The sequence below is a fragment of the Bos taurus genome, chromosome X (genome assembly GCF_002263795.3).
Source record: "Bos taurus isolate L1 Dominette 01449 registration number 42190680 breed Hereford chromosome X, ARS-UCD2.0, whole genome shotgun sequence".
In the NCBI taxonomy this organism is placed as follows: domain Eukaryota; kingdom Metazoa; phylum Chordata; class Mammalia; order Artiodactyla; family Bovidae; genus Bos; species Bos taurus.
In genome coordinates, this window is record NC_037357.1 from 124677979 (window position 1) to 124694667 (window position 16689).

Sequence of the window (16689 nt, forward strand, 5' to 3'; positions counted from 1 at the left end):
ATTTAAAAACAAGAGCAAATATGTGAATATTCAAAAGCCATATTTGGATAACTATTTCTAGGTAAATATTTGTCTTTCATAAGCTCTGATCATAAACTTTTATTCCTTATATCCAACTTTATTACCAAATGTAATTTAATTTAGGAATACTTTCCCCAGTTGCTACATTCCCCAAATGCTACAAACAAAATTAACCAAACATATACAAGAGGTAAGTCTAATTATTATGGGAGTAACAAAATAAAAATATAACATCACCAGCACTTATTTATAAAATGACTACAATATTAATATTAAGCAAGGAGATCAAACCAGTCGATCTTAAAGTAAATCAATCCTGAATATTCATTGGAAGGACTGATGCTAAAGCTGAAGCTCCAATCCTTTGGCCATCTGATGCAAAGAGCTGACTCACTGGAAAAGACTCTGATGCTGGGAGAGATTGAGAGTGGGAGAAGGGGACGACAGAGAATGAGATGGTTGGATGGCATCACTGACTTAATGGACATGAGTTTGACCAAGCTCCGGGAGTTGGTGATGGATAGGAAGTCCTGGCATGCTGCAATCCATGGGGTCACAGAGTTGGACATGACTAAGCAACTGAACTCAACTCATTTACATATTGTCTAGGGCTGCTTTTGAGCTACTAGGGCAGAGCCGAGTAGTTGGCCACAGAGACCGTATGGTTTACAAAACCAAAATGTTTATCATCCTGTTCCTTAAAGAAGAGCTTGTCAAGCCCTCATCTACAACAACATCCCTCATGGTTAAAGTCACCCGTGTTAAAGATCTTGGCTAAAACGTACTCATATGGCCAAAAGTAAGCACTTCATATGGGCTACGGTAGAAGAAAGTTCTGGAGAGCTGTTTTTGACACCTTGATACTGTTTCTTGCTGGGTAACCCAGAAAAGGACCCACCACTTTGAGCTCATCAAAGTGAGATGTGATGATCTTCTCATCAGCAAAGTGAGGATAATACAAACTTCTCCACCCACTTCAGGGGGACATGGGGAGATGATGGATGCCAAGGTGCTCCACAGACCATGAAGAGCTACAGGAATGTCCAGAGGGGTTGCTGCTGCTGTTCTTAATGTTCACTACTATGTGCTGTTGCCACTGGATCCTACAGAGACCCTGGAACTTTTCCGTGATCAGCAAGGCAAGGATAGCACTGGTCACTGGGAGATTTACCAGTCGGCAAAAGCCATTTCTGGAGCTTTCAGCAATACGGAAACCAAGAGATTCACTGGCTTCATCTTTAGGAGCTTTCAAAATTGTGTCAAATAGAAAAATGTAGTTTGGAAAAAATGTGACTTTTAAATTGTTTCCAATTTCACATTAGGAGCTTTGAAAAGCTCCTATTTAAGGAGAGCAGCCTTAAAATGGGACTGCAGAGATGAGTGGTTCTTAGTTCAAGGCAGATCCCAAGGATCCCCAGTATCTCAGGTTTCTGGGAGATAGTGAGGAACAGGGAAGCCTGACGTGCTGTAGTCCATGGGGTCACAAAGAGTAGGACATGACTTAGCGACTGAACAACAACAAGAATATTAAGAGCGTATTAATACTACTTCATACTTAAATCTCATTGCTCTCACTCCAAATCTAAGGAAATAAAAATGGAAGAACTTTACTTATTAGTTAAATATATATTTTTAATTATTTTGTTTTCCTAATTCTCTTCAGGATGACTTGTCTTTCAAAGCTTTGGGTAGTCAGAAGTGTTGTAGCTAGCAAGCTAATAAATGAATTGGTTTCAGCATATTAAGAGTTGAGGTTACAAAGATATAACCAACTTCTAGTTGGACAGCAAAAGATAACACTCGATATATCATGTAAAAGCCACAGAAAGATATTTTCACTGCATATAAAAATATAAGTACATACATGGTTAACTTTTATAATATAAATGTAGACTAAAACACCTATATTTCATGCACATTAAGAACCATGAGCATGTTTAGATGTGCATGTAAAAAAACTGCAGCTGGAAATTAAAATAATGGTAAAGGTTCATCATAATTTCTCTCCCTTTCCTAATACTGTCTTAAACAGAGGATGGTTTTGAAAATGTGGCCCCGATTTTAAATGATGGCCAAATCTTTCTAGGTTCAATCGGGCTATTAAAGACAATTTAATGAAATTTCCTATGCTATGGAAATGTATGAGCCTGGATTTTCCTTCTACCAATGGTGCTATGTGGGAAAAGTCTGGAAATATTAATAAATGCCCAAGATGTATCTTTTAAAAAATGCAACTGTCCAATCAATCCATTCCCTAATCCCTGTCTTGTGATGGAAAATGAAACACCAGTCAGAGCAGTGCATAATGGACTGGGATAGCAGATATGGGACTGGCTCTAACCTGGGATGCAAAAGATCTGAAATTCTGACTCTGCCACTAACCAGCTGAGTGAGCTGGGGTGGAGAGAAGAGGACAAGTTATTACATAGAAATGCATGGAAGGCAATACCATTTCTGGGCCTCAATTTTATCCATAAGAACAAGGGATAGATCAGCTGACCTCTGTAAGAACCATTCAGTCCTTACACTTTGTGATTCTAGAACTTACATGCCCTCTAATTAATTCATGTCTTCTTCTAAATCCTTTTATGCAAAGACAAGTCTCCAATGGCAACTGGAGGTGTACTAGAAACATACAGGAGCAGATCACAGTCTCTGTTTGGCTTATTATATTACACTTTGAGAGCAAATCTTGCCCTGGCTCCACAGGCTTCATTGGCTGGCCTGGCTTCCTAAGCCTCATAACTCCAAATTCTTTATCTGCATGGAAAGTAAAAGCCAATGAGGCCTTGAATAAAAGTTCCCCCTGCTGAGATGCATCATCTGGTAGGCAGAGATGTGGTAGCCTGATCAGGTTGAAACTGAACCATTAAGGACTCATCTAAAGCCTGAGTCCGGGCATGACATGGAGCATATACTGCTACATCAAGTCTCTGTCACCACTATCAGATGCTAGAAATGGAAATGGTTGAATTAGATTGTCAAATCCATTCTACCTGCCAGAGTAAAAGAAACATGGGCTAATAAGTGATTTGGAAAATAACAATCACTGTGTTGTAACCTAAAGGCTTAATTAGAAGTTAAGAGAATTGCTGTTCCTTCCACACACTCCATTCTCAGACAGTTGCAAGCATGCTGAGCACCAACTGTGTTGAATTTCAATGTGTACTGCTTCCTGAAGCAATATCCTGCCAGGCTGGCCTATATGATAACAAAATCTCAGCTCTTGTTATTTAGAAGAACAAGGAAAAGATTTTTGGGACATTCTCACTCTTCTAAAAGCTGCAGATACCAGCTGAAAAATCTCAAACAGCAGCCGAGGGAAGAGAAGAGTTTAATCTCCACCCTGCCTTGGGCTTTTCCCTTCCCAGCAGAAGTGGCATGCAGAGGCCCATCTAGAAAAAGCAACATGGAACAAAGACAATGATAGCTAGATGGAGAGCAAAGAATGCTTATTCCACCCATGGGTAGTTTTCTGTATTAAAATGCTGCCTGCCTTTATAAAAAGCTAAGAGTTCTTTAATTTCTCACATAATTAATTCCTGCCAGCTGGTATGCAAAACAAAGACAAGATGGGGAACAGTAGTATCATGATAGATAACTCTATATTAACACTTTTCCCTCAATATAGTCCAATTTACACAGTTTTCAAGTTAGGCCAATGATGTAGAACCAAGAGGCTCCTAAATATTAATCTGGCAACTGGGCTCTGGAACTTACCACAGATTGTTATCTCTTTGGATGGAGATGTGTTTGTATGAGTGAAATTCGGCATTTGCTGCAGGACTTTCTTGGTTTCAAACAGCACCTCTAAGACATAATAAGCATGAAGTATCTGTGAGGGTGAAGAGGAAATAGATATAATGAACTACGAAGAAAGGCATGAGTGCATAGAAAGCAATGTATTATCCTGGCACAGTATCTGGCACATAATAAGCCCTCACTAGAGATTTGTACGGAGAAGGCAATGGCAACCCACTCAAGTACTCTTGCCTGGAAAATCCCATGGATGGAGAAGCCTGGTGGGCTGCAGTCCATGGGGTTGCTAGGAGTCAGACATGACTGAGCAACTTCACTTTCACTTTTCACTTTCCTGCATTGGAGAAGGAAATGGCAACCCACTCCAGTGTTCTTGCCTGGAGAATCCCAGGGACGGGGGAGCCTGGTGCGCTGCCGTCTATGGGGTCGCACAGAGTCGGACACGACTGAAACGACTTAGCAGCAGCAGCAACAGCAGAGATTTGTAAGTTGAATGAACGAATGGTTCCTAGCATGTCTATAGTCTCATGTTCTTAATTAACATCACCCATTCACAAAACATTTCTGATGATTCTTGGTCCTTAGAACCCAAGAGAGGAAACAGGGAAAAAAGGAGACTCCCCTGGCCTAAGAAATTAGCAGGCAAAAACATAAAGAATAAAAGGAAAGGCAGGAAGAGAGAAGGAGAAAGAAAAAGAGGGAGAGAAAGATTGGACAAGAGGGGCTTCTTTGCATTTCTGTGCGACTTCCTGCCCCCAGGCTGGAAGCTAGGTGGGGGTGCTGGGTTAGGAGACCTCACAAGGCAGCCAGACAAGCCTCAAGGGACTCCTGAGCCAGGTGCCCCTGCTGTGGCTCAGTATTTGGTACACAGATGTGAGGGTACAAGCCAGCAAGCACATTTATACACAAGTCTAAGTGTAAAACGTACTGCAAAGTCAAGTAAACAATTCCGATTATCTCCTGTGATGACTATTCATTCCTTGGTCTCCTCCAGTTACAGTGTTGATGAAAGCATTGTTTTGGACAGATTTACTGGGTTTTCTCCTCCAGGCTTTTTGGTTTATCATTCTCTTTTTTAATTATAAAATATTCCAAATACATAATCCAAAAAATGATGTAGCTGATACAAACTTAGGTTTCTCCAGTGGTCACATATGGATGTGAGAATTGGACTGTGAAGAAAGCTGAGCGCCGAAGAATTGATGCCTTTGAACTGTGGTGTTGGAGAAGACTCTTGAGAGTCCCTTAGACTGCAAGGAGATCCAACCAGTCCATCCTAAAGGAGATCAGTCCTGGGTGTTCTTTGGAAGGACTGATGCTAAAGCTGAAACTCCAATACTTTGGCCACCTGATGCAAAGAACTGACTCATTGGAAAAGATTCTGATGCTGGGAGGGATGGGGGGCAGGAGGAGAAGGAGACACCAGAGGATGAGATGGCTGGATGGCATCACTGACTCAATGGATGAGTCTGAGTGAACTCCGGGAGTTGGTGATGGACAGGAAGGCCTGGCATGCTGCGATTCATGGGGTCGCAAAGAGTCGGACACGACTGAGTGACTGAACTGAACTGAATACCACTTTATGGTCAGAAATGTTTGTACCTGTATTGTCCAATGCAGTAGAAACTGGTCACATGGGGCTATTGACCACTTGAAATGGGGCTAGTCAAAACTGAGACATAATATAAGCACAAAATACACACTGGATTTTAAAGATTTAGTATGAAAAAAAAGTAAAATATCTCATTAAAAACTTTTAATACAATTACATATTAAAATGATAATTTTACATGTTGGAATACATAAAACACATTATTAAAATTAATTTCACTTTTTTCTTTTCACTTTTATAATATTGACTACTGATGGTTTAGTTGCTAAGTTGTGTCTGACTTGCAACCCCATGGACTGTAGCCCGCCAGGCTCCTCTGTCCATGGGATTCTCCAGGCAAGAATACTGGAGTGGGTTGCCATTTCCTTCTCCAGGGGATCTTCCCGACCCAGGAATCGAACCTGGGTCTCCTGCATTGCAGTCAGATTCTTTACCTACTGAGCTATGAGGGAAGCCTAATATTGACTACTAGAAGATTTTAAATATGTATGTGGATCACATTATATTTCTATTGGACAGCACTGACTGGTTTAGATTATTGGAGGCTAAGAGAGGTTGTTATCTACATACTGTTCAGATAATGCTTTAGGTGAGCTTCCTAGATGGCTCAGTGGTAAAGAATCTGCCTGCCAAGCAGGAGATGCGGGGTTTGATTCCTGGGTTGGAAAGATCCCCTGGAGGAGGGCATGGCAACCCACTCCAGTATTCTTGCCTGGAGAATCCCATGGACAGAGGAGCCTGGCAGGCTACAGTCTATGGGGTCACAAACAGCTGGACACAACTTAGGGACTAAATAATAACAACAATGCTTTGGGTATGAGATTTAGGACAGATGGAACCCTTTGGAACAATCCTATCTCATGGTGTCCTGAAGTTTCCATTTCCAATTAAAATAATGAAATTATTTTCTAATCAAAAATATTTAAGTTTGGAGAATTTTCGTGATTAAATAATTAAAACAACAACAACAACAACAACAGGAAGCAGGATTTGAAGCAACGTGAGAATTAGGAAGAAAGAGAAGGGACCCTGGATGTTGATTAGTAGGGAGCAAGCCCTATTTCCTATCTCCCCACACCTAATGGATTGATAAGGATTCCCCCCACAAAAGCATTTTAAATCTATTCAACTTGATAGGGTGAGTCAAACCTTGAATGTAACCTTTCCTTTAGCCACATTTTAAAGGAACAGGCAAAACACTTTGATAAAATGATTTACTAATATATGAACTGGAATTTATTTAATTTACTGATTCCTAAAACTGGCTTCAGTGTTACCTTAGCTTGCCACTGTAGACTTTTTGGACCATTTGTAGCATTAATAAGAGTAATTGCTGCCTGAAAGGGCAGCTGTTTTAAGTTAAATTAACAAATATTCATTGAGGATATATTGCAACAACAGAAAATTCCTATTATGAAAATAGTTTTTCTGGGTCCTTTTTCAATTGTCTAAAATCACGTTGGTTATATTAGTCCCTACAGAGCCAGTGTACTTCTCTTTCAATAGCATTTTAATTGTGTTTACAATTGCAATATTAAATACTACTCAAAAGAGTTAACTCATGTTGGTTTATATGCTTATAAATATATTCAGATTAAATGGCAACTCAAATAAAATATTCACATTCTTTTTAAGGCACTTAGAGAGGAAAATAGTACTTTTAAAGGATTTTCTTTTTTAAAAAGTAACTAGGGAATTCCCTGGCTTCCCAGTGGTTAGGACTCCATGCTTTCACTGCTGAGGGTGTGGGTTCAAGCTCTCGTTAGGGAACTAAGAGCTCGCAAGCTGTGCAGCATGGCCAAAAAGAAAAGCAACTAGTTTTTAAACAGAAAAAGAAAAGTTCTTTGTAAAGTTGAAATACAAATTTAAATAGCAAAAAGAAGCATAACAATGAAAAGCAATTCTCCTTCTTTGCCAGACATCAGTCCCCTTTCCCTATCCCACAAAACAGCCACTGTTTGGAGTATCTTTCCAAAAAATATTCTATGTACTTACCAGCCTATAAAAATCAATATAACTACATATGAATATGTAAACATATATATAAGCACATAATTCCTTAAATAACATGTGGTATATTCACACAAAGGAATATTATTCAACCAAAAATAGGAATGAGGTACTGATACATGCTACAGTATGACTGAACCTTGAAAACATTATGCCAAGGAGAAGCCACCAGGCACAAAAGGCTACATATGATTCCATTTATATAAATGTCCAGATTAGGCAAATCTGTAGAGACAGAGGGTAAACTGGTAGTTGACAGGGGCTAGGGAGAAGGGAGAAATGGGAAGTAACTGCTTAACGGGTACCAGGCTTTGTTTTGAGGATGATAAAAATGTTCTGGAATTAGACAATGGTGATGGTTGTACAACACCGGGAATATACTAAAAACCAATGAATCATACACTTCATTTAAATGGGTTTAAAAAATCAATTTTATGTTATGTGACTTTTATCTTAATTTTAAAAAACCAATATATATATATATATATAATGCTTATTAATTTTGTTTAACAAATAGGAACACACTGTACACTATGTTGAATCTTTTCGTCTTTCCTTAACAACACAATCTTTTCATTTTTATAAAATCAAAACTGTCTATCTTTTCAGAGCTCCTTGGATTTTGGTCTTATCTTTTACATCCTTGAGCATATTAAGCGTACTTACTTTAAAGTCTGAGTCTGATAATGCCATTATCTAAAAACTCTATAGGTCTGTTTGCACTGTTTGTGGTTCACCTAAGTTTTCTTTCGTGAATCTTGCATCTTCCTATGCTTGGTTAACACTTGTATTAAGTTCTGGATATTGTATATGAAAACTTGAAGAAATAACTTGAAGCCTATTTTCTTACAGAAAGGATTTATATTTTCTTTTGGCAGGTGGCTAGGAGCATTAGCTGTCCAGGATGATCTCAATTTTAGGAATTAGATGATTGAAAATTTTGCTTCAGACCCTACAGAGCCAGTACTTTTCACTCACTCTTACTCCTAGGGTATGCCCTTAAGGTCAAAGTGATGGTTTCGGGGTGATGTCAGAAAATAATGGAGCAGGTAGTTCCAAGATCCCATCCCTCTGCAGAAACACTGAAAAATCAAGCCAAAAAAACAGATCGAACAAACAAACCAGTCAGATCCAAATTCATCAGAACTCTGGAAAATAGTCAAAGCTCACAGCAACCAAGGAAATGTTGAATCAAGAAAGAGACAACTTAAATATGGTTCAGTCAATCACCTGGTGGCTCAGACGGTAAAGAATCTGCCTGCAACGCAGGAGTCCCAGGTTCAATCCCTGGGTCAAGAAGATCCTCTGGAGAAGAGAATGGCTGCCTACCCACTCCAGTACTCTTGCCTGGAGAATTCCATGGACAGAGGTACAGTGCATGGGGTCACAAAGAGACACAACTGAGCAACTAACACACTAAGTAGAAAGCAAAGGCTATGACAGATTTGTAAACAGTCAAGCCAAGTGGTAAAGGAGTAGTATACCAACACAGAGCCAGTCTGCAGAGATTAGATTTTTCGTCCTTCCCTTCTTTCTTTTCCCCTTTCCTCCTTCCTTCCTCTGGCCTTTCTCTCTCTTTCTTTCTTTCTTAATGGCTCTTGGTGTTCAAGGAAATCCTTATCAAAACATTAAGTGAGTACAGGCTAAAAGAAAAGAAATTTCAGGGGATTTCCCTGGTGGTCCAATGGTTAAGACTCCACACTTCTACTTCAGGGGCACAGGTTCAATCACTGGACAGGGAACTAAGATCCTACATGTTGCATGGTATGGCCAAAAAAATAAAAATATTAATAAAATAATAAATAAAACTAAAAAAGAAAAGAAACTTCAGATACCCCTCATACAACTATACCTAAAAGACATCTACAGAATACTCCACCCAACAACAGCAGACTACACATCTTTACAAGGGCTCATGGAACATTCTCCAGGACAGACCAGATGTTAGGCCACAAAATAAGCCTCATTACATTCTAAAAAACTGAAATCACACAGAGTATCTTCTCTGACCACAATGGAATGAAACTAGAAATCAGTAACAGAAGGAAAACTGGAAAATTCACAAATATGTGGAAATTAAACAACGTACTTTTGAACAACTGATGGGTTAAAGAAGAAATCACAAGGGAAATGAGAAAATACTTTGAGATCAACAAAAATGAAAACATAACATACCAAAATTTATGGGATACAGTGAAAACAATGCTTAGCAAGAAATGTATGGCTGTAAATGCCTACAAAAACAAAGAAAAATCTCAAATGAAAGCCTAACTTAATGCTTAAGGAGCTAGAAAAAGAAGAGCAAATTAAACTGAAAGCCAGCAGAAGAACTAGAGTGCAGATAATTAAATAGAGAACCAAAAAATAAAAGAGACAATCAACAAAACCAAAAGTTGCATCTTTGAAAAGAGCTACAAAGTTGAGAAAATTTTACCTAGACTGGCCAAGAAAAAAGAGAGAAAAAGCAAATAACTATAATCAGAAATGAAAATGGGAACATTACCACTGACCTAAAAGAAATAAAAAGAATTACAAGAGAATATTATGAACAATTGCATACTAACAAATTAGATAACTTAAAAAGATGAAAGGGACAAATTCCTGGAAACACACAAATTATCAAGACTTACTCAAGAAGAAATACAAAATCTGAACACATCTAGAACAAGCAGAGATTGAATCAGTAATCATAAAGTGCAAGACCCAAGAGCTTCACTGGTGAACTCTACAAAACATTTAAAGAAGTAACACCAATCCTTCTCAAACTCTTCTAAAATACAGAAGAGTAGGAAGCAATTCCTGACTCATTCCATGAGGCCAGTATTATCTTGATATCAAAACCAGATAAAGACACCACCGGAAAAGAAAATACAAACCAATATCCCTTACGAATAAAATGTAAAAATCCTCAACAAAACACTAGCAAACCAAATCCAACAGAATTTTTAAAGAATTACATACAATGACTGTGGGATTTATTCCAGGAATATAAGGGCGGTTCAACATAAGAAAACTAATCAGTGTAATACACAGCATTACTAGAATGAAGGGGGAAAAAAACACACAATAATCTCCACTGATGCAGAAAAAGCATTTGACAAATTCCAACACCTTTTCATGATAAAGCCACTCAGAAGACTAGGAATAGAAGGAAACTTCCTCAACTTGATAAGCATCATTTATCAAAAAAAAAAAAAAAATACAGAATATTAGCCAGACATTAAAATAAAGGAGTACTGAAACATACTATGCCATGAATGAACCTTAAAAACATTATGCGAAGGGAAAGCAGCCACATACAAAAGTAAACATATTATATAATTCCATTTGTATGAAACATTCTGAATAGAAAAATCCATAGAAAGTAGAACAGTGATTGCCTGGAGTGGAGGAGGAGGGAATGGTAATGGGTGTGGCACTTCTTTGGGAGGCAAAGAAAATGTTCTGGAATTTGATATTAGTGATTGTTGCACAATCTTGTGAGTATACTAAAAAGCACTGAATCATACACTTTAAAATGGTGAATTTTATAGTATGTGAATTACATCTCAGAAAAAGAACAAGGAAATACTGTGAGCCTATAGACAGAAAGGAGGTTTTTGTGCACCTTAAGAAACTTCTATTTAAATGGTTAAACAAAGCAGAGGGTAGCGCTCACTTTATGTGAAGTTTTTTCCCCAAGGGAATGCATTTCTGCTGTAGTGTTTTCATTCATTCAATAGATAGTTATTGAACACATGTTACGTACAAGAATAAGGACAGTATCTGCTTCCACTTGCCTGTTGTTGCTTGAAGGCCTCAATAAGTAAATCAATGTCCGTAAAAGTGAGAGGAAATTGCAGCCGAGGACCACAGTAGGAGTCTGGGATTTCTATCAACCCCAAATAGTCTTGTCTATCCTTGTCCTGGATGCTGCTACCAAAAAGGCGAGTTACTAATCCTGGAAATGGAAAGACAGGAAAGGGGGGGTGGGGAATCAACATTCCCATACTTAAAATACAATTGATACCTTCTTGAATATCTAGCCCATGTAAAGCACTGTGTTAAATGTTACACATACCAAGATATCCCACACATAACCATGAGGAATGACTTGTTCTGAGATCAGTAGGTATATTCACATGAATCATCATTATTCCTTCCTGGGTGGACATTTTACCAAAGCAGTGAGTTCATTAGTGAGGAGGAGAGGATGGCGCACAGAGAAAACTGATCAATCAAGGTATTTTGATGCTCTGAAGGGCTTTCCAAGTGGCTCAGTGGTAAAGAATCTGTCTGCCAACGCAGAAGACTCAGGTTCTATCCCTGGTCTGGGTACATCCCCTGGAGAAGGAAACGGCAAGCAACCCACTCCAGTATTCTTGCCGACCAAATCTCATGGACAGAGGAGTCTGCCAGGCTGAAGACCATGGGATAGCAAAGAGTTGGACACGAGTGAGTGACTGAGCACAGCACAGCTCCAGTTCTACCTTTTTTTTTTGCGCACTCTAATATCTTAGAGTTTTACAAATGAGGCTGAAGATGCATTGTATTTGATTCAAACATCTGTAACTTTTCAGGATCCACAGAAAATTAAATGGCAACATTCAATTTTTTCCTGTTAAATACTTCAAATTTTACTTAGCTGTAATTGATTTGTTTCTCTCATCACATAAAAATAAATTTTCTGACATGATTTTTCTTTCTTCTTGGTAACAAAGTAGATAAAGTTACATGACCAAACACAGGCAGAAATTCCCAAAGGGCCTCTCTCTGGCAGAGAAATTTCTGTGTAACAGATTACCTGCACTGCTCATTTCAGTAGGTGCTGAAACCCAGGATCTCTTTCTTGCTAGACTGCCTATGAAACAAGAAGAGAAATCTGGCCAATTCAGGTGGAGAAAGATGAAAAGGGATATGGCAGACTGATTGCAAAAGTATCCCCCATTCTCTATTCCAACCTCTGGTCATGCCCTTTTTAAATAAGATTCTGCAGCCACCCTCATTCAGAGCCTCTTTCTCCAGTCCTTGAAGCTGGGTTGGGTTTGTGACTTGAGTTCGATTGAAGAATGTGGTGGAAATGTTATGTATCAGTTCTAAACCAAGGCCTCAGGGCGCCTTGTATGCTTCCATGAAAGCATGCCACTCCCACAAAGCCAGTCTACTGAAAGCTCCAAGATCATGCAGAACAGAACTGAGTCATCCTAGCCAAGGACACCTAGATCAGCCACCAGCCAGCAGACCTGCAAACACATGAGTGAACTCCAGCCAAGACCTGAAAAACTCCCAAATCAAGTCTGCCGAGATCTGTAGAAGTGCTCAACTAATCTGTAGACTTGTGAGCAGAAAGAAATGTTTATTACAGGCTACTGAGTTATTGTGGTTGTTTAATACACAGTATTATTGTGGTAACAGATAAGTGACATGGAGGATGATAACATACTCTTCAATTCATTAACACTGAATTGCTACTAAGCTCATTAATCAGAAGCTCTCTATAGGCTTGGAAGGTACAATGTCAGCAGATATAGACAGAAAACACCGCTTTTCATAATTCAGTTAGAATGAGAGATTACAATTAAAAACTAAATGAAATTTCCTTCTACAGTCATTATATTTGGTAATTTTAAAATGCTTTCTAAATTATTGTGTACCCCAATATTTTGGGGGGACAGTTGATGATGCTTTATAAGAAACTAAATTTAGGAGTAACAATGTCTGTCTTCACTGAGATACAGCAGAGGCTATTTTTCTCATTTGGATACGGTTTGAAATTTGAAAAAAATTACTATTTCATTTTATGTTTGAAAACTAGAAATGCAGAGAAGCTTCATAAATTTTATCTCAGGTTCCTTTTGTAGGCAGAAAAGCCAAAATATTCTACCTATCTTAATGATCATTTCTACTTGGTAGTCTTTCTTAGAATTGCAGTTTACTGAAAAAACAAACAAAAAAACCCTTTCCTCTTAACTCTACATACTGAAAAATTAAGCTCTTCTTGGGAAAACACAACAAACAAACAAAACCAAAAACAACCCTGTAGTTTCACTATATCATTTTAAAACTAACTAACTGAGTAATCCCAACTGGTGAGGTATAAACAAGAAGTGACTCTCTTTTCCCGATCACTGCCTTCACCAGTGTTCTGTCAAATTTCCCTTTCTCATCAGCTAAGTGACACATCATGTCAATGCCATCAGTTCTGGTTATTAAAACTCAGTCATGTTATTTAAGACCATAGTAAAAATATTGTTTTTCTTCTTTAAAAGAAATACAATTTGGTCCTTCCTTTCATGCATCTGACGATTCTCACTTCTTTTAAGTTCAGTGATAAATACATGAAAAAGCACCATTTCCCTAAACCTATTCTTAATCAAAACTGCTCAATATAAAGTATCAGTAAACATCAAGTCATAATCCTTCTGCTGTTTTTTATCCACATAAAAAAGAATAAAATAGATTCTCTTCCAAATATGGGTAGCTAATGTGGGTCAATATATGAAAACAATCAAAAGCTTTAACATTTCTAATTTACGTACTATCCTTCTGGGCTGTAACTATTGTAACAAGTAATAATAATCTAATGAATGCCAGCAACATAAGAATATTTGCAAAACATATAATTAGAATTAATCCTTACCTATTTGGTTTACAATTCTATCAACGTGAATCTACAGTAATTAAATATAATAAAATCCTAAATTACAATAGAATTATGCCTTTACAAGTTGTTCTAAAGAAAATACCTCACAAATACCCCCTACACACAATCTTTTCTTTTACCCAGTACAGACTCAAAATCTGGACAGGGAAAAATCTAAAGCCCATAATTAAAAAAAAAAAAACAACACAATTTCTGCCTCTACCACCCACATGTCACTTTGAAAACAAGCTCCAGACATTGCTGGAAAAAGAAAATCACCAACTGAACCATGTTTATAGTTACTTCATTTCTGAATTATGAATCTGGATTAAAACCTTGAGTGTCCATACAGTAAGTTAAATAGATGTCAAAATGACATTTTTTAAAATTCAACACCTGTTCTTGATTTTTTAAAAAAACTCAAACAACTAGGAATGGAAGGCTACCTCCTTAATATGTATTTTTTAAATGCCCACTTTCACTGTTTCATTTTAACACTGTTCTGCTATCTCCAGCAAATACAATAAACCATGAAGCAAAAATAAGAGCAGTGACTACTGGAAAGAAAGATACAAAAATAAACTTACTTTAGATATTGAAATATCTAAACTCAAGGAAATCAACTGAAAAACTTCCAGAATTGATAGGAGAATTAAAATAGTACAGAGGTTAATCTCACTGGTTTGAACCACAGCTCCACCACTGATAAGAGGAGTAACTTTGTGAGACTACCTTTGTAAGACTTAGTATTATAAAGACGGATGATAATAATATTAATTCCACTGGTTTGTCATGAAAACTAAATGAAATATCTGAAGCACTTGAAGACATGGCACATGGTATTTAGTAAATATCAGTAATAATAAAAATTATTATTTAATGTTACTGTAAATAGTAACACAGTATAAAATAAACAGAAACCAAAAGCTTTATTAAATACTAATCCGGTCCTATCACTTCATGGGAAATAGATGGGGAAACAGTGGAAACAGTGTCAGACTTTATTTTTTGGGCTCCAAAATCACTGCAGATGGTGATTGCAGCCATGAAATTTAAAGACGCTTACTCCTTGGAAGGAAAGTTGTGACCAACCTAGATAGCATATTCAAAAGCAGAGACATTACTTTGCTAACAAAGGTCCATCTAGTCAAGGCTATGGTTTTTCCTGTGGTCATGTATGGATGTGAGAGTTGGAATGTGAAGAAAGCTGAGCACTGAAGAATTGATGCTTTTGAACTGTGGTGTTGGAGAAGACTAGCGAGTTGCTTGGACTGCAAGGAGATCCAACCAGTACATTTTGAAGGAGATAAGCCCTGGGATTTCTTTGGAAGGAATGATGCTAAAGCTGAAACTCCAGTACTTGGGCCACCTCATGCGAAGAGTTGACTCATTGGAAAAGACTCTGATGTTGGGAGGGATTGGGAGCAGGAGGAGAAGGGGATGACAGAGGATGAGATGGCTGGATGGCATCACTGACTCAATGGATGAGAGTCTGAGTGAACTCTGGGAGTTGGTGATGGACAGGGAGGCCTGGCGTGCTGCGATTCATGGGGTCGCAAAGAGTTGGACACGACTGAGTGACTGAACTGAACTGAATAATCATTAGGTTGAGATAGTGGGGAAAATATCTTATGACAGCAACAAAAAATATAAAATACCTGGCTTGATAGGACATTTTGATTGATCTGGGAAGTAGAAAGAGAAGTCAAAATAACACTTTCACTCACTCCATCCTACTCCCCACTTCCACCAGCCTCTGTTAAAACCACTGCTATTAATATATATAGGCTTTCTACCTGTGAGAGGAGGCTAATGCGAAAAAGCAACCTGGGGAATGGATGTGTAGAGTCTCCCCATCAAGTCCTATGGATTAGTTTTGAGCAACCAGTAGGACATGCAGATCACCTCTCACCTCTGGAACACTTAGAATATCTCAGGGTACTCGGTGGCTCAAAGTCAAAACCATTAATCTGGCCCTCGTATCTGGAAATGTTAAAGTGACCTTGTGGTCCCTAAATATATCCTGCTTAAGGGTCACAGCACTTCCGCCAAACAGGCCTAGGTACATTTGGGACATTCCCACAAAAAAGGGCTAACAGAAAGCAACCTACAGTAATGTACAGCATGGTGACTCTAGTTAACAATATTCTACTCCATATTAAAAAGTGCCAAGAGAGTGTATTTTAAAAGTTCTCACCACACACACAAAATTATAACTGTCTTTGATGCATGTATCATTAAATAACTAACACTGTGGTAATCATTTTGCAATATATACATATATTAAATCATCATACTTTACACCTTAAATGTATGTAAGATTATGTGTTAATTATATTTTAATAAAGCTGGAAAAAAATTTTTAAGTGAAATTAACATATAGCAATAATATGTAAATCTCTTTTTCTGATACATATAATAACTAAATCAGTATGATTCATGGACTATATAACAGAGAGATGTATAAGATAACAGACAACCCAGAAATATATCCTATTACACATTTTTAAATGAATATATTGAACATTATAAAAGAGTCACTACAAATTACAATGAAAAGATACATTATGAAATAAATGTAGGAAAAATTAGGTAAACTACTTGGACATTTGCTTTGCAGTTGTGTTTTTTAATTATTCTCAACTACTAGGCATCAAAATTTCCT

The 16689-nt window shown here is 37.8% G+C and overlaps 1 protein-coding gene across 9 annotated transcripts in view; it reads right to left on the bottom strand.

The window, feature by feature from the left end:
• PPEF1 (protein phosphatase with EF-hand domain 1) overlaps positions 1-16689 on the bottom strand; it is a 157401-nt gene that overhangs the window by 65634 nt on the left and 75078 nt on the right. For 5 of the 9 annotated variants that reach the window (XM_015461777.3, XM_059883888.1, XM_015461778.3 and 2 more), the window contains 2 exons: positions 11182-11342; positions 3742-3856 (listed from right to left, as the gene is read on the bottom strand). In XM_015461777.3, coding sequence (XP_015317263.1) covers positions 3742-3856; positions 11182-11342 — 276 coding nt within the window. The remainder of the gene's footprint in view (positions 1-3741; positions 3857-11181; positions 11343-16689) is intronic. The other 4 variants (XM_015461783.3, XM_059883889.1, XM_059883890.1 and 1 more) reach the window with 1 other exon arrangement.